The 22557-nt window shown below is 40.7% G+C and overlaps 1 protein-coding gene across 1 annotated transcript in view; it reads left to right on the forward strand.

Moving 5' to 3' along the window:
* Positions 1-17877: 17877 nt before the first annotated feature.
* The window catches only part of LOC117412082 (LIM and cysteine-rich domains protein 1-like), a 42124-nt gene continuing 37444 nt past the window's right edge, over positions 17878-22557 (forward strand). The window contains exon 1 of the mRNA XM_058988890.1: positions 17878-18026. Within this exon, the coding sequence (XP_058844873.1) occupies positions 18000-18026 (27 nt within the window). The 5' untranslated portion in view covers positions 17878-17999. The remainder of the gene's footprint in view (positions 18027-22557) is intronic.

A 22557-nucleotide genomic window follows, 5' to 3' on the forward strand; every position in this document is an offset into this window, starting at 1 on the left:
ACCGGGCAGTGTATTTATTAGTCTCCAGTCTCCCTGTTTAAAAAAAAAATTGTTAATACATTTTAACCCCTGTATCTCACTTGTCAATCTGTATATTAAACTGTGTGTTGTTTTTCTGCTGTTTACCTATTCAGCCCACTCGCTGTCTGTGTGTGTGTGTGTGTGTGTGTGTGTGTGTGTGTGTGTGTGTGTGTGTGTGTGTGTGTGTGTGTGTGTGTGTGTGTGTGTGTGTGTTAATATGTGCATGCATGCGTGCTATTACAAGATTTTTGTAAAAGTGGGAAAAATTTAATTTAAAAATTTTTGGGGGAATAAATGTGATAAATGTGACAGGAGGCTGTATGGTCCAGTGGTTAAAGAAAAGGGATTGTAACCAGGAGGTCTCTGGTTCAAATCCCAGCTCACTCACTGACTCACTGTGTGACCCTGAGCAAGTCACTTAACCTCCTTGTGCTCCGTCTTTCGGGTGAGACGTTGTTGTAAGTGACTCTGCAGCTGATGCATAGTTCACACACCCTAGTCTCTGTAAGTCGCCTTGGATAAAGGCATCTGCTAAATAAACTAATAATAATAATAATAATAATATATTGTCTATGGACCACTAACAATTTTGTGGCCACTGACTTCACACATTTAGTGAGGAGTAGAGAAAGTGTTCTGCATTTAGAAGTCAAACAACCTAAGCAGAAACAAATGGAATTGACTAGCACTCCACCCCCCTCCCCTGAAATCAACAGCCTTTCTGCTTCCAAAGACTTTGGAGCTGAAGGCCAGTTTAGAGTGTCAAGGGTATTAATTCTACTCAGCAGAGTGCTATGATAATTGCACGCTTCATTTTGCAGTGGAAGATGTATGACGGCAAGAGGGAGAATTATGACCCGCTGCAAATCCCTGGAGTTACCCAATCATTGCTTCAATTACAGTATTTGAAACACTTGTTCTGCTAGCCCGGCTATGCAAATGCACTTCCACATGACATTGGTCATCTTTGTGACAAAACAACATGAATTTACAGGTTGTGTATACCAGACCACCCAATAGACCCGCATTTAAGAGCCGTGACAATCATTGTACAATATAAAACGTATATGTAAGATCACTGGGGGATGTGAAAACGGAAGTGTGCCATCAGTTACATATCATTGTACACATACACTCCATTCATTGATGGGTTCTGAATTGAAGTTGCAAATGATATCCTTTTAAATTAACCAGGTCAGATTAATCATTATCCTATGGTATACTGTGTGACGGTGGACCTCAAGACACACATACAGGTAGTGAACAAAAAAATGGAAACACCTGGGTAAATGAGGGACCAAGTATATTTAAAGCAAGGGCTTCACACAGGTGTGGCTCATGCGTTAATTAAGCAAATAACATCCCAGCATGCTTAGGGTCATGTATAATAATGCTGAACAGGCCTGATTACCTATAATTATGGCTAGCATGGCTGCAAGAGGAGACCTCAGTGACTTTGAAAGAGGGGTGATTGTTGGGGTGCGTTTGGCAGGAGCTTCAGTGACCAAGACAGCTCAACTTGCTGATGTTCCACGAGCAACGGTGTCTAAGGTGATGTCGGCATGGAACTCTGAGGGAAAGACATCATCAGCAAAGGGCAACAGTGGGCAGAAGCGCATACTCCAGGATTGTGATATCTGTGCATTAATTAGAAGTGTAAGGCAAAACAGGCGAGCAACTGCAGATCAATTGACTGCAAATTTCAACCTGGGGCGCGAGCAGCCAGTTTCATCAAAAACGGTCTGCCGAGAACTCCACAGAGTGGGATACCATAGTGGCCTAGCGCCCTATTAAGTGACTTTACATTGCTGTTTCCACTTTTTTGTTCACTACCTGTACATTGCAAGGTCCACTCATTGTTACTGTGAATAAAGGGCACTTTGAGTCAAAAGTAAGTGTGTGACTTTGATAATAAGGTCCTTCTAAGTGGATTAAATTCTGGGGAGGTGTTTTCTTTTTTGTGGTCTATGGGAATTAAGCAAATATAGAGAACGAAAATCTGTGTAACTCGTATCCCACATGTGAGGCAGTGTCTGAAGTTTGAAAAACAATTCTCCACAATGTGGGGTGACTTAGACAAAAAACTTATTTTAAGATGACGATGATTATTCTTTATGCAGAAAAATACTGTGCTAAAAATAATAAGTATTAATATTGTTGCTTGTGTATTAATCATAATCCTAAAACTTGCCATGATTGTAATGGGTGCTGTATGAACTCAGTACTCAGCACACCCATAAGATTATTTAAAATCTTTTGCCTATTATTTTAAAAGGGGACAATTATTTATTCAGGTATATAACAAGTGTAAAAGAGTCGCCCTCACGGCGGTTCGTTGCCCCTTTAAAAGCACTGACCCAACACACAGAAATGGATTTTTTTTTAAAGCGCGGTTGCGCTATTTTTAATGAAACACAAAAACAAAAATAAACAAAACAAACACCTAGCTCTCTTTGAGCAATAACTAAACAGAACAGGAACCTAAACTAGAACAGGACAGCTAAGCTGTTTACCTGTAACAAAAAACAAACAGAACAGCACACACAAAACAAACGCTTCACTCTACCTTTTCTTTTAATTACAGCTGTACCCACACACCAGCACAGTCAGGCCTCTGCCCTCTTCAGCAGCCGCCCAGAGCGGCCTAACTGCTCTCCTTTTAAACCCTGCACCTGGCTCCAATTTTCAATAGTAGCCAGGTGCAGGTAATGATTAATAATAAAACAATTAACAAAAACAATTAAACAATTAAAACAAAACCAAAATGTGCCTTCCGCACATGTTTTTCTAGAGGGATGAATTAACCCCCTCCCTGCTGTCTCACACAAGATATTTTGTAAACATGGGGTTATTTGTCAATCAATGTCCCAGCCCCAGTTGAAAATGATTCCTTGAAAATGGATAACATTGTGGAGTATTGCTGCTCTTTAGAGACATCTTGCTCATTAAAATAATTCTCCCATATCTGATGTGCGGACGGCGATTTGCTCAGATTAGGTATTTAGGGGATGTCACAAGCTTGACCTCCCTCCCCCTTGCTATTGAGTGCAGACACTTAGACTCACACCATGAATAACTAGTTTAGTCAGCTTCACTTAGACTCACACCATGAATAATTATTCTAGTTTAGTCAGCTTCACTTAGACTCACAACATGGATAACTAGTTTAGTCAGCTTCACTTAGACTCACACCATGAATAACTACATTAATCAGCTTCACTTAGACTCACAACATGGATAACTAGTCTAGCCAGCTTCACTTAGACCCACAACATGGATAACATTTTTATTTTTCAGCTATCTTTAGGTCTTTTTTGCAAAAAAAATGAATAAGTAACTTTTATTACATTGATGTAATTGTAAATGGTAAAATTGTGTATTTTTATACCTTCTTATCATTGTCCATCACCATGGTAACACCCCCTCTCCCCTTCCAATGATGACACAATACCTAAACGTCCCCCTAGTAAGTAGTCTGAGTGGTAGGGGTGTGTGACACAGATCGAATGGTGCTTGGTGTTAGAGCTCCCTCTCGACCTGTGAGGGCACTGTGTAATGGGAACAGAGTACCCTTAACTAAATGGCACGACGATTTATTCCGTCGGTTAGGTCGAAGTTGGTCATTTATGAAAGGGGCACAGTTACAGTATCCAAACTCAATGACCCAGACAGTAAACGGTGTGGCATCTGAGGATTGGAGGAGCGGATGCTGCTGTATCACTCCAACATTATTATTTACAGGTGTTTGCCATAAGGCTCTGGACATTGTTAATTAAATCAATAAACACCCTTGCACCTGGAAATCATTGTCTGTCTGTTTTGTATCTGCACTGCACTCACCTGTATTCACTTACTACTTTGCCACAGGGTGTCACAGTTCACTGCACGCTATGGTACGCATCACAACATGCAGGTCAGAATACTATAGGTATCACCATACATGTAATGGTCCTGATGGGCTGTATGATACATAATAGGATCAATCATTTAATAATGAACTATTTTGTTAAAAGACAAACCTTAAATGAGAGTATGTATTCATACCACCTGTAAAACACACTTATTCATTCAAGAACCACTGGGAACTACAATGAACTACTGTATGTTGTGCTTTTAAACTTGCATCACTATTAGTAGGATAGTTTGGGACAGTTCAGGCTTTTCAACTCACATTGCAGTGCATTCTGGTACATTTTACCTGTCTCAGGTACCTTTCACAGCAGTACTGATGTTACCAGAATGCATTGGGGTGTGAGCTGAAAAGCCTGAACTGTCTCAAACTGTCCTAGCGTACATGGAGCCATATGGTAACCCTAATGACGATACAAATAATAAGTATCTCTATCACGATACAATAAATAATGGAAAGAAAGTATCATGATTCATAAATACACGATTCATAGTGAGTAATGGAGTAAAAACAAACGCTCTGCCCCCAAACAGCAAAAGCCAGCATGGCTGAAGCAAAATCTCGCCAGGACTCAGTATACAGATTTCTTCCCATAGTGTTGCCTTTAAAAACAAATAAAAGTAGCACATGTATGCTTGCATGTTGACGGTCTGCTTAAAACAATACTAGAGTTAGGGACATTGCATTGGTTTTGTTTTCAGTATTGATTTATCATACATCACTATTAAACACTCACCAATGCTACATTTAGAAACGATAAGATTTCAATGACAAACATTTTGACTAGAAATCTTTCTCCTCAACATGTTTCACATAAACCCTCCTCAGAATAGGAGCTGCTGCTTTCAAACTAGCCTGTTCCAGCGATGGGGCTCCCCTGGCTAATTAGGACTGTATTGTTTCAGTAGAGTAATACCTCATTACAGGGCCTAATGTCTCCCAGGTGTCCTATTCCCAAGCAGGAAGCTCAAATGGACCTAAAGCACATGCATGACCTTTTCCTTTATAGTCCCCCAAACACTGATTAGAGATTTAAGACAGAGGAAGACAATGCATTGCAGGAACAAATTACCACCAACTGACTCATATGAATGACTGCACCACTGGTCTGAGACTTCAGACATTTCCCGTGGTCGCTACAATCCCCGGATCTCAATCCAATTCAGCATGTTGCAGCTTGAACTATGTATTCGTCATCACTAATTATGTTTTTTTTTTTTTTTTTTGGCTAGGTTTATAATTGATGTAAGCATATATCTGATGCTAACACCTGTTTCTATGGTCTTCTACCATAGATTTCTATCATTTTCTACATATCTGTAAAACTGGCAATACATTTCTTACATTTTCTGCAGATTTCTATAATTATCCATAGAGTTCTTGTTTTTTGTGTAATGTTATCAATATCCACCAGAGGGAGCTAGTGATTCAGCAGCTGATGCATGTTTTCTGATACAATACAGGAAATACAAGCTGCAGGGATTCTTGAATCACAGACAAGTTTTGCACTCGTCCAAAATGATATAGCTTCCTATAGTATACTGTAGTAGTGCTTCTAACGTGACAGAGTTGAAGTTGAGTAAAAATGGTCAAATATGTCGACTTGTCACCACTTTAAATCCATGTTAATAAATCATGTGTTTGATTATGCTTGGTGCTCTATTGTTTCGTAACGCTGTCTGTGCACTATATTTTAAAACTGTTTATTCATGTTTTAAAATGTAATTTATATATTAATGGATTGAAACTGCACTCCCGTCTCTCTGAAACTGCACTCCCGTCTCTCTGAAACTGCACTCCTGTCTCTCTGAAACTGCACCCCCGTCTCTCTGAAACTGCACTCCCGTCTCTCTGAAACTGCACCCCGTCTCTCTGAAACTGCATCCCCGTCTCTCTGAAACTGCACCCCCGTCTCTCTGAAACTGCACTCCCGTCTCTCTGAAACTGCACTCCCGTCTCTCTGAAACTGCACCCCCGTCTCTCTGAAACTGCACTCCCGTCTCTCTGAAACTGCACTCCTGTCTCTCTGAAACTGCACCCCCGTCTCTCTGAAACTGCACTCCCGTCTCCCTGAAACTGCACCCCCGTCTCTCTGAAACTGCACTCCCGTCTCTCTGAAACTGCACTCCCGTCTCTCTGAAACTGCACTCCTGTCTCTCTGAAACTGCACCCCCGTCTCTCTGAAACTGCACTCCCGTCTCTCTGAAACTGCACTCCCGTCTCTCTGAAACTTCACTCCCGTCTCTCTGAAACTGCACCCCCGTCTCTCTGAAACTGCACTCCTGTCTCTCTGAAACTGCACCCCCGTCTCTCTGAAACTGCACTCCCGTCTCTCTGAAACTGCACTCCCGTCTCTCTGAAACTGCATCCCCGTCTCTCTGAAACTGCACTCCCGTCTCTCTGAAACTGCATCCCCGTCTCTCTGAAACTGCACCCCCGTCTCTCTGAAACTGCACTCCCGTCTCTCTGAAACTGCACCCCGTCTCTCTGAAACTTCACTCCCGTCTCTCTGAAACTGCACCCCGTCTCTCTGAAACTGCACTCCCGTCTCTCTGAAACTGCACTCCCGTCTCTCTGAAACTGCACCCCTGTGTCTTTGAAACGGCACGCTTCACAATCACACACTAGTGTATTTGAGGAAATGATCGTGTTTAGAGATGGCACAATAGTATTTCATTAAAAATGCACTTTGGTGGGGGGCTCCCGAGTGGCGTATCCAGTAAAGGTGCTCCACGTGGAGTGCAGGATGCGCTCTATAGTCTGGACGTCCCGAGGTCGTGTCCAGGCTATTCCACAGCCAACTGTGGACGGAAGCCCCCTATGGGCGGCGCACAATTGGCCAAGCGTCGTCCGGGGGGAGGGAGGGTTAGGTCGACCAGGGTGACCCCTGTAGTCTGGGGGCTTGCCTGCAAGCTGCCCGAGAGCTGCATTGTCCTCCGACGCTGTAGCTCTTGGGTGGCTGCATGGTGAGTCCGCAGTGTGAAAAAAAGCGGTCGGCCGACGGCACACGCTTCGGAGGACAGTGTGTGTTCGTCTTCGCCCTCCCGAGTCAGCGCAGGGGTGGTAGCGGTGAGCTGAGCTTAAAAAAATAATTGGCCATTCTAAATTGGGAGAAAATAATAAAAAATAATTGGCAACGACTAAATTTAAAAAAATAAAAATAAATATGCACTTTGGGTAGGAGTAAGGTAGGAGTAAGGATTCCACTTGTATATTTCAAATGGATTTCAATGATTCGGTGCTCTTACCTCTTGCCTTCTTGCTACAGTATAGTATATTGTATTGACCAATGGTATACACCCCTGAAACATGACTTATGAATACAGAATCAATTGGCATAGTTAAGGTGTTATCTAAACTGTTACAATAATCCACTAGACTGCCAGAATCAATTTTAGTTGTTCTAAACCATGTGTGGATATTTTGTATTCAGGTATCTAACATTACTGGAGTGTATATACCCCAATATAGAACAATGGTTATTGACAACTGAAAATCAAAAAGGGTGAAACACTTGACATTGTTTCATATATCTGGACAGCCGCTTCTCCAATGGTAATGAAAACTGGTATCAACATTACTGGGAGTATTCTGGGGATACATAGGGGTCTGTGCATGTCTGTCTGTAGCTGCAGAGCATTGATATCCCTTATACAATAAGAGACACCCTGCACACATGCATTTATATTGGAACCTGTCAAGTGGAATCGATAATACAATTAGAGACTGTTTAGTGAAATGACCAGGACTACCTGAAATTAATCAACCGGAGAACGTTCTTTTAAACCTGCACATAGGAGCTCTATAGGGAATGGAAGATTCTAGGAGTTGTTTTGATTACTAGAACCCTTTTAACATTGACTGAGCGAACGATTGGCCTTCCAAAATGTCACCAGATTTTCTTCAAAGCGGCTATGTTTAGATAAACGTTGCATTCCCCCCATCTAAACCCTCCAAAGACATTGAAGAGTCATCAAATCTGCTGACAGAGTCTCTAAACTGGCAACATATGAGGAAATACATCAGGAATACTTGTGTTTGGTTTACTTAGATGGCTACATGTATACCATTAATTATTTTCTGTGTCTAGACAAAAGCAGCTGTGCTTTAAATCTCTGGTTAAAGAAAGAATAAATCCCCCATTAGGACAATGCTGGAATCCAAAACACAAATTGCATGAGTAATGTTGAAGAGTGGGAGCTTTGATGTGGCAGATCGGGAGATAAATATGTACAACTTAAAAGATGATCAAGCCAAATCCCCAGCAAGAATAGTTATGTGGTTTGTAATCTGTTAACAGTGTTCTATTGCTGTGTGTCCATCGCTACCAGGAAAAGTGTTCAAAGGCATGTGTTGGAGCAAATTTCTAATGCTAGACAAGTACAGTTATTCTACCAGAATGTTACAGTCTAGGTGGTGGAGACAGAGGGCTGCTTCACCATCCTCTCATGTTTCTGGGCTTGAATGTAGAACAAAAAAAACTCCATAGCCATAGTTCTCATATATCAGTCAAAACGCTGCGGTACAGATTTTAATAGCTGTTATAATAATAATGGACAAAGGCTACACAAAGTAGACATTGAGCATGTTTTAATTTTATTTAGAGTGCCCAGTTTCTAACAACCTTTTTTGTCCAGTTATGGCACCTCAGCATCTCCCCACAACAGCTCAGGAGAACTGAATGTCAGGAGGCATCCTCTGATCCCACCACCAAGTCAACAGCCTCTTCATAGCCAGGAGCGCCACAGTGGATGTCAGCGAGCTACCCACCCCTGAGGGCCAGCCCTGCAGGTGTCCACTTAGCTGTAGCACATTGTGACATTAAAACCTGTGGGAGTGCCAGAGCCAATGCAACGCTCCCTGTGGAATCCCCAGCGAATACCAGCAACCTGGCACAGCCCGCATGTGAACCTGCACTCCCCTGACTGCATGACTCACCTGCACACCACACAGGCATGCCTTTATCAGGTAAGCATTGCTATTGTGTATTCTGTTTTTTCTTTTCTTTTCATTGATTTCTTCACAATGAGTTTACATTTTGTGCACAGGGTCTGGTATTATATGGCAGCGTTGATATCGTTGGCAGCATTGTTATGTAAAACTGGAAACCTGTTGATCCAGTTGGGATGAAACTTTGTGTTAACATGATTTACCATAAGTTATGAAGAATGATATATTTACTGTGGATACATGGGAGTGTCTATATGGCCATATATTAGTCTGTCTGTATGTCACACCTTCATGTTTACATGCATATCGAGAACACACACAGTCAATCCGCATGCTGTAAATCAGTCATTTGAATTTAATTTACCATGGTACCACTTTCTGTCCTCTCTTTTATTTACTTTATTCAATCTGTACTTACCATTGATATGTCATGTTCATCAACTGTTTCAGCATACAGATAGCTCTAATTAGGAATATACAGCTGTGACAGGGTGAATGTTATTGACATGGTTCCTGTTTCATCATATCGATCGCTCTAATTAGGAATATACAGCTGTGACAGGGGGTGAATGTTACTGACATGGTTCCTGTTTCATCATATCAATCTCTCTAATTAGGAATATACAGCTGTGACAGGGGGTGAATATTACTGACATGTTACTTTTTTCCTTTTGTTTATCAGGTAGGTGGTAGTTGTAGAATAGTACTGCCTTATTAGAGAAGCCAAAATAGAAAACTAGGGGCTGCACAATGCAGCTGAGATGATCTAATGAATACACTGTTTACCAGCGCAAAGATATAACCATTGCAAATACTTTGAGCATGATTCAGTAAGCACAGTGGGGCATGTCTACACGCAGACTGGGTGTTATGCAATTCAATCACTTTGATATATGCGGTGGATCATAGTACTCATAGTACTCATAGTATGGGAAAAGGACCAAGTCAGCTCTTCTTCGAATTACAGATGCTGTTTCTGTGTCTGTTTAATTCATGCTTTCCTCTCATCTTTAATTTACAAGGAAAACCAGCATTGAATAAACACAAGCAAGAGGAAAGGCATGAGTATGCTGTCTGTCTAAATGTAACGCTCCTGAGACATTGCAGAGAAACGCGTCTGTCTAAATGTAACGCTCCTGAGACACTGTAGAGGCACGCGCCTGTCTAAATGTAACGCTCCTGAGACACTGCAGAGGCATGCGTCTGTCTAAATGTAACGCTCCTGAGACACTGCAGAGGCACGCGTCTGTCTAAATGTAACGCTCCTGAGACATTGCAGAGGCACGTGCCTGTCTAAATGTAACGCTCCTGAGACACTGCAGAGGCATGCGTCTGTCTAAATGTAACGCTCCTGAGACACTGCAGAGGCACGCGCCTGTCTAAATGTAATGCTCCTGAGACACTGCAGAGGCATGCGCCTGTCTAAATGTAACGCTCCTGAGACACTGCAGAGGCACGCGCCTGTCTAAATGTAACGCTCCTGAGACACTGCAGAGGCACGCGCCTGTCTAAATGTAACGCTCCTGAGACACTGCAGAGGCACGCGTCTGTCTAAATGTAACGCTCCTGAGACACTGCAGAGGCACGCGTCTGTCTAAATGTAACGCTCCTGAGACACTGCAGAGGCATGGGTCTGTCTAAATGTAATGCTCCTGAGACACTGTAGAGGCACGTGCCTGTCTAAATGTAATGCTCCTGAGACACTCAGAGGCACGCGCCTGTCTAAATGTAATGCTCCTGAGACATTGCAGAGGCACGCGCCTGTCTAAATGTAACGCTCCTGAGACACTGCAGAGGCATGGGTCTGTCTAAATGTAACGCTCCTGAGACACTGCAGGGGCACGCGCCTGTCTAAATGTAATGCTCCTGAGACACTGCAGAGGCACGCGCCTGTCTAAATGTAACGCTCCTGAGACACTGCAGAGGCATGCGTCTGTCTAAATGTAACGCTCCTGAGACACTGCAGAGGCACGCGTCTGTCTAAATGTAACGCTCCTGAGACATTGCAGAGGCACGCGCCTGTCTAAATGTAACGCTCCTGAGACACTGCAGAGGCATGCGTCTGTCTAAATGTAACGCTCCTGAGACACTGCAGAGGCACGCGCCTGTCTAAATGTAATGCTCCTGAGACACTGCAGAGGCATGCGCCTGTCTAAATGTAACGCTCCTGAGACACTGCAGAGGCACGCGCCTGTCTAAATGTAACGCTCCTGAGACACTGCAGAGGCACGCGCCTGTCTAAATGTAACGCTCCTGAGACACTGCAGAGGCACGCGTCTGTCTAAATGTAACGCTCCTGAGACACTGCAGAGGCACGCGTCTGTCTAAATGTAACGCTCCTGAGACACTGCAGAGGCATGGGTCTGTCTAAATGTAATGCTCCTGAGACACTGTAGAGGCACGTGCCTGTCTAAATGTAATGCTCCTGAGACACTGCAGAGGCACGCGCCTGTCTAAATGTAACGCTCCTGAGACACTGCAGAGGCATGCGTCTGTCTAAATGTAATGCTCCTGAGACACTGCAGAGGCACGCTCCTGTCTAAATGTAATGCTCCTGAGACACTGCAGAGGCACGCGCCTGTCTAAATGTAACGCTCCTGAGACACTGCAGAGGCACGTGCCTGTCTAAATGTAATGCTCCTGAGACACTGCAGAGGCACGCGCCTGTCTGTCCTTCTGGAAATAGGTCACAACTCCTCACTTTAAAACTCCTCAGGTCAGCGGTCCTGTGACGTCGGCTGACATACACGTGGAATACTGCAACACTACAACAGCAGTTCAGGAACAAATCCATTACAATCTACTGCTCTGTTCTCTCAATGTCTGCTTTTGTGCCAGTTTGATACACCTGTATTGTCATGTCATTTTATTAAACATGTTGGAGAGAAAAAATATGCCCTCAACCCTGAGCAATACACAGATGTGCCCCTGGCCAAAAGTTTGTTTGAACATTCTTGCATACATTCATCTATTATTATTATTATTATTATTATTATTATTATTATTATTATTATTATATTGTCTTAGTTTTTCTAATTTTACAATTAAACTGTTTTTTTCTTTAAATTCCAATGTCATTCATGTTTTTGTTTTAGACTCTTAATTGTTCTGATTTTAAAGCCACATTTTGCATCTCTTTTTTTCTGTTTTATCAAATTCTGTAATTGTTTTAAATTTACTGGTTTAATTGTTCATATTGTGTGTGTGTGTGTGTGTGTGTGTGTGTGTGAAGTGCTTTGGGATCCTTGTGATGATGAAAGGCACTGTAGAAATGTGAATTGTTGATGTTGTGGTATCTGAATCTAGGTAACAGTGACCTACTCTTCTTTGGGTTTGGTGATAATAATACAGCAGCTATATCTTTAGCCAAATCTGGGGACACTTTCATTGGGCATTTGTTACATATTAAATAATATCAGAATAGTGAGCTCTAAGTTTGTGGTGGGATGTCAGAACTTCGTTGGCTTGGTTTCCATACAGTTTAGAAACTCCAAATTCTCTCCAAAGGTTTTTTTGCACGGAACATGTCCAAAAGCCATAACTTATGTTCCCAGACATCAGCATTGAAGTGACATAACCTCACACAACTTTCTACTAGGACTTATGGCTGTACCAAGCAACTGAGTAGACTTTGTATTAATGTGACACAGATGTCTGAAATGTCTTTGTATCAGATAGTTTGAATCAGGTGGCATGTGTCACATATTTTGTATCAGATGGAAACAGCCCATTAAGATGAGCTATGCTGTTTAATTATTTTTGCCTATTCATTTGCTCCCTATTCAAGATCAGCACATCCAGTGGATATCATCCTGTATTCTGCAGCACTCTATACAATATCCTATAGCCTTTCAAATTGCATTGCTATTTTTCAATTCAGTTAAACAAGCTTATTCACACTCCTGTTAATATCACCACTTTTTATCACCATGTAGAAATGTCCTTATGGACCATGTAGAATTGACAGTATACACAGGGAGACAATGGGGACACGGTCCTGATAATATCCCTTTGTTTATTATGCCCCTCCAGTTAATAGCTAATATCTGTACAATATTGAAATGTTCAGAATATAAAATACTGTTGCACTATATACACTGCATACAGAACACTACAATGAAAATGAACGTCATTGTGATCCATGCAAAACAGGCTTATGTGTTATATCAGCACTTGTGTGTTTTAATTCTTATTTTATTGCTAAACTCCTGTGTAACAGACTTTGTATTTTGTCTGGTTACTAATCTCGGTGTTAGTATACTTCACTTTCACTTTGTCTGCATCTGCAATGCTGCAATGCTGCTCAGCCCAGCACTGAAGAAAGCAGACACTGTAATTGAGTGCAGAGTAAGTGTGGGAGGAAGTTAAGGGGGGAGCCAGGTTCTTATAGAACAGCACTGTATCTCTGTGAAGACAAGGAAATACAGGAGTTAAAGGCACATGAGCCGGCTTTGTTTTTATAGTTGATGATGAAGTTAATAAAGTCTTACTTGTTTTATTCTCCATTGAAGTCACAGGAAATCACTCTAACAATGTCCTGACCTTGTCTTACACTATACAAATACACGAGATGCTAGTCCAGGTTCCAGATCATATACTTTATAGTATGTAGCAATGTTTAGAAGTGGGACAATAAATAAAAAAGAGCAGCTGTATTTAGATAGGGATAATCAACAGTAAGTGGTGAATCAGTGAGACTGTGCTCTGTTTTGGGGGGATTTAAAATGTAAATCAGTTATACATTTTGTGTACATCCCAAAAAAAAACTTTTTTTTTTTTTTCATTCAGTTATACCTCCTATTAAACTATATATATATATATATATATATATATATATATATATATATATATATATTGTGAGATGGCAGGGAGGGGGTTAAAACCTCTCTGCAGGAAAAACATGTGCGGAAGGCACACTTTTGTGTTGTTTAATTGTTTTGTTTAATTGTTTGTGTTAATTGTTTAATTGTTTTATTGATTGATCATTACCTGCACCTGGCTACTATTGAAAATTGGAGCCAGGTGCAGGGTTTAAAAGGAGAGCAGTCAGTCTGCTCTGGGCAGCTGCTGAAGAGGGTAGAAGCCCGACTGTGCTGGTGTGTGGGTACAGCCGTAAAATTAAGGAAAAAAAAGTAGGTAGAGTGAAGCCTTTGTTTTGTGTGTGCTGTTTTGTTTGTTTTGTTTTTGTACAGGTAAACAGCTTAGCTGTCTTTTAGTTTAGGTTCCTGTTTTGTTTTAGTTATTGCTCAAAGAGAGCTAGGTGTTTGTTTTGTTTATTTTGTTTTTGTGTTTTCATTAAAAATCGCGCAACCGCGCTTCAAAAAAATCAATTTCTGTGTTGGGTCGTGTTTTTAAAGGGGCAACGTACCGAAGTGAGTGTGATTCTTTCACATATGGTGGCAGCGAGTGTGGGCGCCCCTGGAGACCCAAAAATGGATATTAGAGATTTAATTGAGATGCTTAATAAGAACACTGCTGCTCAGGAGGAGCAGATAAGGAAGATGGAGAGGCAGAGACAGGAGCTGGGCGTGGCCCTGTTGATAATACAAGAGTGGGAGCCAACGGAACTGGAGCTGCTGCTACAAAAGTGGGAGCTGCCGTCCCGAGAGCCAGAGGGGGTGGAGCTGCCATCCCGAAAGCCAGAGGGGGTGGAGCTGCCGTCCCGAGAGCCAGAGGGGGTGGAGCTGCCGTCCTGAGAGCCAGAGTGGGTGGAGCTGCCGTCCCGAGAGCCCAGAGGGGAGGAGCCGCCTCTCCCAGAACCATCATCCATGCAAGTGAGTCCGGCGTTGCCGAGGGAGGTCCCCAGTCCCGTCATCGTGGACACCTGGCCGGAATGCCCAGACCTCCCTGCGCTGGACCTTGCTCCCAGGTCGCAGCACTGCCAGGCACAGTCGCTTACCTGGTCCCTTACTCCACTCCCCCTGGAATCCCAGACGTCACTGCGCAAGAGGCAGACGTCGCTACGCAAGGGGCAGAGGTCACTAGCGTTCCCCCTGCTGATTGCTCCGCTCCCCTTGCATCGTGCTGCGCTCCACCTGGAATTCCAGAGGTCGCTGCGCAGGTCCACAGGCGCACGCCTCTGCCTGTCAGTCCTGGCTCCCGGTCACCGGTCTGCACTATGGTCGCCCTGGACAAGCCGTCTGGGTCCCTCCTCGCCGGTCCTGGGTCCCTCCCTGGAAACGCCGGAGGGACCAACCCACCCTCAAGCCCGCCCGTGGAAGAGGGCGTGAATTGACATTTGTGGACTTGAGGGTGGGTGATCTTTTAAGGGTGGAGGGAGGTGGCCGTTGTATGGCCGGTGTCTTGAAAAGACATGGGGGGGGGGATGTGTGAGATGGCAGGGAGGGGGTTAAAACCTCTCTGCAGGAAAAACATGTGCGGAAGGCACACTTTTGTGTTGTTTAATTGTTTGTGTTAATTGTTTAATTGTTTTATTGATTGATCATTACCTGCACCTGGCTACTATTGAAAATTGGAGCCAGGTGCAGGGTTTAAAAGGAGAGCAGTCAGTCTGCTCTGGGCAGCTGCTGAAGAGGGTAGAAGCCCGACTGTGCAGGTGTGTGGGTACAGCCGTAAAATTAAGGAAAAAAAAAGAAGGTAGAGTGAAGCCTTTGTTTTGTTTTTGTACAGGTAAACAGCTTAGCTGTCCTGTCTTTTAGTTTAGGTTCCTGTTTTGTTTTAGTTATTGCTCAAAGAGCGCTTCAAAAAAATCCATTTCTGTGTTGGGTCGTGTTTTTAAAGGGGCAACGAACCGTGGTGAGTGTGATTCTTTCACTATATATATATATATAATATATATATATATATATTAATATATATATAATTAGACTATTAAATCCTGATGTTTCAAACAAATCATTTTAACAATGATGTCATTATCCAAATACCAAGAAGACAAGCATACACAAAGTTTTGTGTGATATTAATTATAAAATCACATTCAGCAATAAAATTAGCTTAAGCGGGTTGAAAAGACAGAGAGAGTTTAGCTGCGTAAGCACATCATAACCAGTGAGGGTTGCAGCTTAAGCTTTTTGGCTGACCAGTCGATTTGACAGGCAGTTTGGCTGTGTATTTATTTATACTCATGAATATGCATTTGACTTCTATTAATGTGTAAAGGGATGACATGCATAGCTGTCTACGGCCTTCATACGATATCCACAGTTGAATTGGAAAAGGAATCAATTTAAAGATGAAAGTATTTAGGAATGCATTAGGACTGAACTGTTCCTGCATGGTCATCCATGTATTCATTCAATATCATATAACAGTGCCCAGATAAGGCTTTTAAAAGTGACCTTTGCCTTGTAGTTTTTAATTAGTGCCACACTTTTGGAGGGGGCCATGTGTTTCCCATACAGAACGTCCTTCAATTGAAATCATTTCCTTTACCATTTACCCTGCTCCAGTTTTCCAATGGGTTTTAATGGGCAAGATTGAGACCAGGGACACTAATTATTATAATTAGCTAGGATGGGATTGCTCATTGTAATATTAAGAGCTAGAAAACTGCTTTGTTTATACAGGTTTTAAAATATATTTTCTTGCTTCTATGTTATTCTTTACTTCATTGTATTATTTAATTTGAGATATGCATATATCTCAAATACAACACATAGGTGAATAATTGCTTCCTCGTTCTTTAAAATAACTCCATGTGTTCAAACTTCAATAGCATAGAGTAGATCATGTGACCTACAGCACCGGTACTGGGACACACCTGTATTATTCCATTGTTGAAATATTTAAAATGGATTTGAAGTAAACATTCTAAGAATTCTAGCACAATTTTAAAAAAAGAACTATTCTAGCACAATAAAAGATAATTCTAGCATAATAAAATATAATTCTAGCATAATAAAAGAGAATACTAGCACAATAAAAGAGAATTCTAGCATAATAAAAGAGAATACTAGCACAATAAAAGGGAATTCTAGCACAATAAAAGAGAATACTAGCACAATAAAAGAAAATTCTAAATATAATAGAATTCTAGCATAATAAAAGAGAATTCTAGCATAATAAAAGGGAATTCTAGCACAATAAAAGAGAATTCTAAATATAATAGAATTCTACCACAATAAAAGAGAATTCTAGCATAATAAAAGAGAATACTAGCACAATAAAAGAGAATTCTAAATATAATAGAATTCTAGCATAATAAAAGAATTCTAGCATAATAAAAGGGAATTCTAGCAAATAAAAGACAATTCTAGCACAGAGCCAGTGACAATATTGTTAACAGTAACAGAACATTGTTAAAATTTTATGACGTGATTTTAAAACCTTTATTGGTAAGTTGTTTTTTGTTTTTTTTGTTTGTTTTTTTTTTTGATTGATTTTATAGAGGATGTACTGTGTCTTTTTTCATGTGGGAAAAGTTGTTGTTTTTACATAAATGGTCACGTTTATATAAAGACAACCTTTTAACAAAGCACTTTAGAAACAGAAAGTTAATCCATAATCTACAAAGCATGTATCAGATGGTATCAGGCTGTTTACAATTCTGAACAGATAGAATTCCAATGAGATATTAGCAATGTATTTACATTCCGTCCCCTTCACGACAATTACCCTTTTAAAGCAAAATGATTCTGGTCTATGTGTCCAGGTTTCGTCTGAACGCTCTTAATTGTCAAGTGTTTGTGCTGGTTCACTGAAGGCTGTGCTTTGCGATTCACGTCCAGTTTTTCAAACGCCTCTTCCTTTAAAGGAAAAAATAACATTAAGGATTATGATGACGGGAAACCTTTGAACCCCCTCTGAGTGTGGTGTGAAAAAATGTGAATCAAAAATTATTTCACTGTCTTATCATTTAATCCCACATGGGTGATGTCATGACTTTCACAGACTGGGTGTTCCCAGATAATGAAAAAGAGAGGAAAAAAAACAGAAAGGTTCCTATTGGGTGGAAGAAGTTTGTATCTGTTTCCGATTGGCTGGCGGAGTTCCGTGAGGAATCCCACCCTCACATTAAAGCGAGCATTCTGAGATTAGCTACAGTTTGCAAACAAGATATTGACAGTGTAGGGCTGACTAATAAAACTTAAAATAATAATCACAGTAAAACAAAAAGATAAGAGATTTCAAAGAGATACATCTGGAAATATCTGTTATGGATCTCAGCGCTGGAATGCAAAAGGTAAGTTTAATTTTTGTTTCACGAAGTACACCTTAGTTGATCGTTGACACGCACCTTTGTACAGCAATCCTAAATTACATTCGCATGCGTTCATAAATGCTTTTTTTTTTAATTATCAATTTTGTATGGAAGCCCATTTCCGCCACCAATAAAAAAAAACGAAATACATTTTACATTTCCATTATAAGGTTGACATACTGTCTCATTATATTGACTTAATATCTCGTTATTTCGACTTACTATCTCGTTATTTCGACTTACTATCTCGTTATTTCGACTTACTAAGTCAAAATAACGAGCTAGTAATTCGATATAACGAACTAGTAAGTCGAAATAACAAGATCCTAAGTCAAAATAGTGAGATAGTATGTCACTGAGCACAACATAAACTGCAGCCGCTTTTAGAAATGTGAACCTTTATAAAAGTGTATCATATTAAAAGCACAGCGCAGTGAAAGCATGGTGAAGCATAGGTAAGTATTGTAAAGACCAGAGAGCTACGGTAAACCCTACAGAAAACACGGCAAAATATAAAGCTGTGATAAATACACAGTATAAACATGGGAAAAACCGGAAAATTACCCAAATAATTTCCAGGGAAAGCAGGCCCTTTATTTGTTTAACTATCTTGGCAGCGTGTCTGTCGGAGTCAAATCCCACTGAAGACAGCAATATATACAGTATAAAAGCAGCCAACAATATCAAAGGAAGTTTAATTCATTCACTATAAAGCAATGCAAATATGTCTAGTGTACTGGGCAGGCTAGACTGCGCCACGTGACTTAATGGTAATGCATTGTACACAAGTGCCGACCGCAGCACCTTCAAGTTTTGAAATAAGCATCATTTATAAATAAGAATATTAAAATAATATGCGTGTTAACACTTGTTACTAACACCGGGGATTTTACATGTAAAAGATCAAGCTTTCGCACAGTCGTTTCTCAATGCAGAGCTCTTGTGCAGGTGTATTGAGTCTGTACCGTGCACATGTATCATGTGTTTCATCTAGTCGAATGTCTTTTCCTGTCTGATAGGAATCCCTGCCTCAGCTGCTAGTGTAGGCTACTGTAACCAGTTCAGTTAGATTACATACATTTACAGCGAGTCGTTTTATTTAAGTGTTTAATAACTTATTGTAGTCCTACTGTATTCAAATATGAAACGTGTTGCCCAGTAGTGCGAACTTAATTAGGCTATTCTAAATGCCCTCGTTATTTTGTAATCCATACAGAACACTCACTAGTGCTACATTTAGAAATACTACAATAATTCATCATTTCAATGACAGGTGTTTCTTCCAGACATTAAGAAAGGCGTCTAGTTTAAACATTTGCCATTGAATTTATTTTAATAAAAGATAGTAAAGGTTATTTTGTAAACAACCCTTTGCTACAGTACTGTGTTGAGGATGTATAACTGTATTACTTACAACACAGAAAATGCATTGGTGCACTTTGCAAATGGCTAGATCCCAAATTGGCTTGTGGAGCCTATCTGCACAATCGCCCCTTTGTATATGGGGTACGGTACAGCATCTAGAGCAGTCACACCATACAGATCAAGTGCCTCCAATTACATGATAATGATGTCTTAATAGTTCAATTGTTTATACACCACTGAAGAACTGTTTAGCATATGCCTCTCCTAACATAAACTCTCGTCAGAAGAGCTGTAATACTCTCAAACCCAAACCACACACGCACATTTGATCCAGTAGAGCCCTAATTAGGGGTTTTAAATATGAAGCATCGAATTGGAACCCTCTGATTCTATTCAGAACTCTGGTTTCATATGGAACCCATTACTGTATATAGAACCCTCTGTTCAGCATATAAGAAGGGTTCTTTATAGGACACACCATGTGGGTTTCTATAGAACACCCAGGAGCTCTTTTTATCTCAGTGTGTGAGGAATGTTATGCAACGTTTTGTACACCTAAAGTTATTAATACCACTTTTAATAACTAACCCTTTACCTTGTACTCTGCTTTTGAAGGTAGATTAAATAATACATGTGCACAGTATATTGATCCTGTAGAGGGACTCAGTTCAGTGACAGACAGTGCCAGGACTTAATATCTCAACTGATATTACTGTACTGTTTTTGTAATAAAGTAGCCTATGCTAATAAGAAATAAGAAGAGGATTTCATCTACACAGAGGAAGATGGACTGGAAATCCTGACAGATCCTTAACAGTGACTGCTTGATTCCTCCTAGGAGATTTCGAATTTACATGACAGATATTTCCTCTCTGACAATAGCCCTTCTTATGCCTAAATAACCTTATAGAGCTTTGTCATTGGCTCAGGCACTTGCTTTCTGACTTGTTTTTAATCAAAAGATCACTAGAAAGATCATCCTGGTGCAATATTGTATTTGTCTTACAACACAGCTAATTTTTATACAGTCAGCCTTGGTTAACTCGACATCCCACAGGGATGCCATTTAGAGTTGACTCATCCGAGGTGTCGAGTTAACCACGGGTGAGCCATGGCATTGACATGCATATAAGTAACAGAACTTACACGTTTACAGTATTACAGTATTTACAAGTTTATTTTTAGTTAAATGTCCTTATGAAGACAGTTGAAAAGTTAACAAATGTACATTATACATCATTAACATGCAGCCATAATGGCCATGAATAGACATACATTTTGAGGGGCATTGCGGCGATTGAAAAGTTAACAAATGTACATTATACATCATTAACTTGGTCAGCAAAAACAATAGTAAACAACTTAGTTTCACTCAGAAATCAAGCATTGTCGATTGTTTCGCATTCAGAAACACCCGCTTTGAATAACCTGAGCTTTAAAGCCAATTGAACGAGAACTCATTTTTCCCTTATTGTGCACTGATACTGTAACCAGCTGGACTTGGTCGTTGCGAATGAATGAATGAACGATCCATTTCCAGTCAGAGGTCATTCACGTGAAACAACAGTGTCGAGTTCTCCACTAGTCTTTAATAGCCTTTATCCCTTCGGTACCTTTATATAACTGTCAAGTTACGAGTAAAGCGTGGTGTAGAATTAATAAATGAAAAGAGACAGGATGCATATGTTTTATATGGAGAAAATCCGGGACCAAGACTGTCTGTTGAATTAAGCGAAGGTGTCAAGTTAACCGAGGTTGACGAGAGAGAGAGAGAGAGAGAGAGAGATTGAGAGATTTTTATAAGGTTATACAGTTTGTTTGTAAAACCTTTAGAAAGCAGCTTGGTATGGAGAGTTATCAGAACGTGTGTTGATTAGATTCACTTCATATCATTTTCTGTTTCATTCATCACATCCAGTTGACTTTAAGCTGAGAAGTTTATAGCACCCTCTGTGGCCTCAACAGAGCTCTCAAAACCATGTCAAATTACATCTGGTTCACCACAAGGTGTCAAATTAACCTGCTTTTTTCAGACGTTCAATTCCTAATTACAGTCCCAAGTATGGTCAATTTGAGAAATAAACTTTCCCAGTTTTCCCAGCAGCAGCTGACTGCTTTAGTACAAAACTCACGTTACATTTACTGTTTTTATTATGGTAACATCTTAAATTACCGTGCCTGCTTTCTTTGGCTGAAGTCGAGAGATATTATCAGCTCATCATGTAACTAGCCCAATTAAATCATTCTCCGACTCTTGAAGGCAATGTAACCGAATATATCTGGGACAGATGCATCTGCTAAAGAAGATATAACAAACAATAAAACTCAGAACTTTATGTAGGCACCCTACGATTTGAGTGATGAAAGACAACATTTGTTTATTGGAGTACACAAAGAAAACATTTTCCAGCTTGATACCGTTTCAATTTTTAAAAGTATTTTGGACCTTTTGCTGCCTTTCAGCCCTTCATTATAATTATTTTCTTTATGTTAAGTTTCCACTTAACTGGGGTTATCGTATTCTGCTGGTGTTAATACAGCATCTGGACTGCCAGGCATTTGTGTTTGGTCAGATTGTTATCGTCCGTCTCTCGCGCTTAATTTTAAAAATGTATGCCGGCTTTGCATATGCAGACCGATGTCGTAGCGCATTCAGAAATATTGACAAGTGTGTGTTTGGAACTGGTGCAACGTAACCACGTAAATCATGTTACTGTTTGGATGCAAACACTTCCTAATACAGGCATGTTGCTGTAGCTGAAAGGGCACTGCAGCCATAATGGCCATGAATAGACATACATTTTAAGGGGCATTGCGGCGATTGATAAGGGCACCCATGGCAATTGCCGCATGGTCACCGTTAGTTTTGAGCCCTGCATCTGTTATGGTAACTTTGATAATTTATTCCTGTACTAAGTTACTTCTCAAATCAAATACTCTTTTAAAAATAACAATGACCTTTTCTTTAGTGTGCAGTAGAGTCAACATGAAGCACACATTGGGAAATGTTTTAAGTTGTGCTGATTGCCTCTAAGAATAGTACATTACAATGAGCAGGGTCAAGTGAGTTTATAGACAGTAATATGGGGCTTGAACTAGTCTGGCTTGTGATCTTGCTCTATTTGCTTTATTTTTTTGTTTTGTTTGA

This window comes from Acipenser ruthenus, chromosome 16 (genome assembly GCF_902713425.1).
Source record: "Acipenser ruthenus chromosome 16, fAciRut3.2 maternal haplotype, whole genome shotgun sequence".
NCBI classification, from domain to species: Eukaryota; Metazoa; Chordata; class Actinopteri; order Acipenseriformes; family Acipenseridae; genus Acipenser; species Acipenser ruthenus.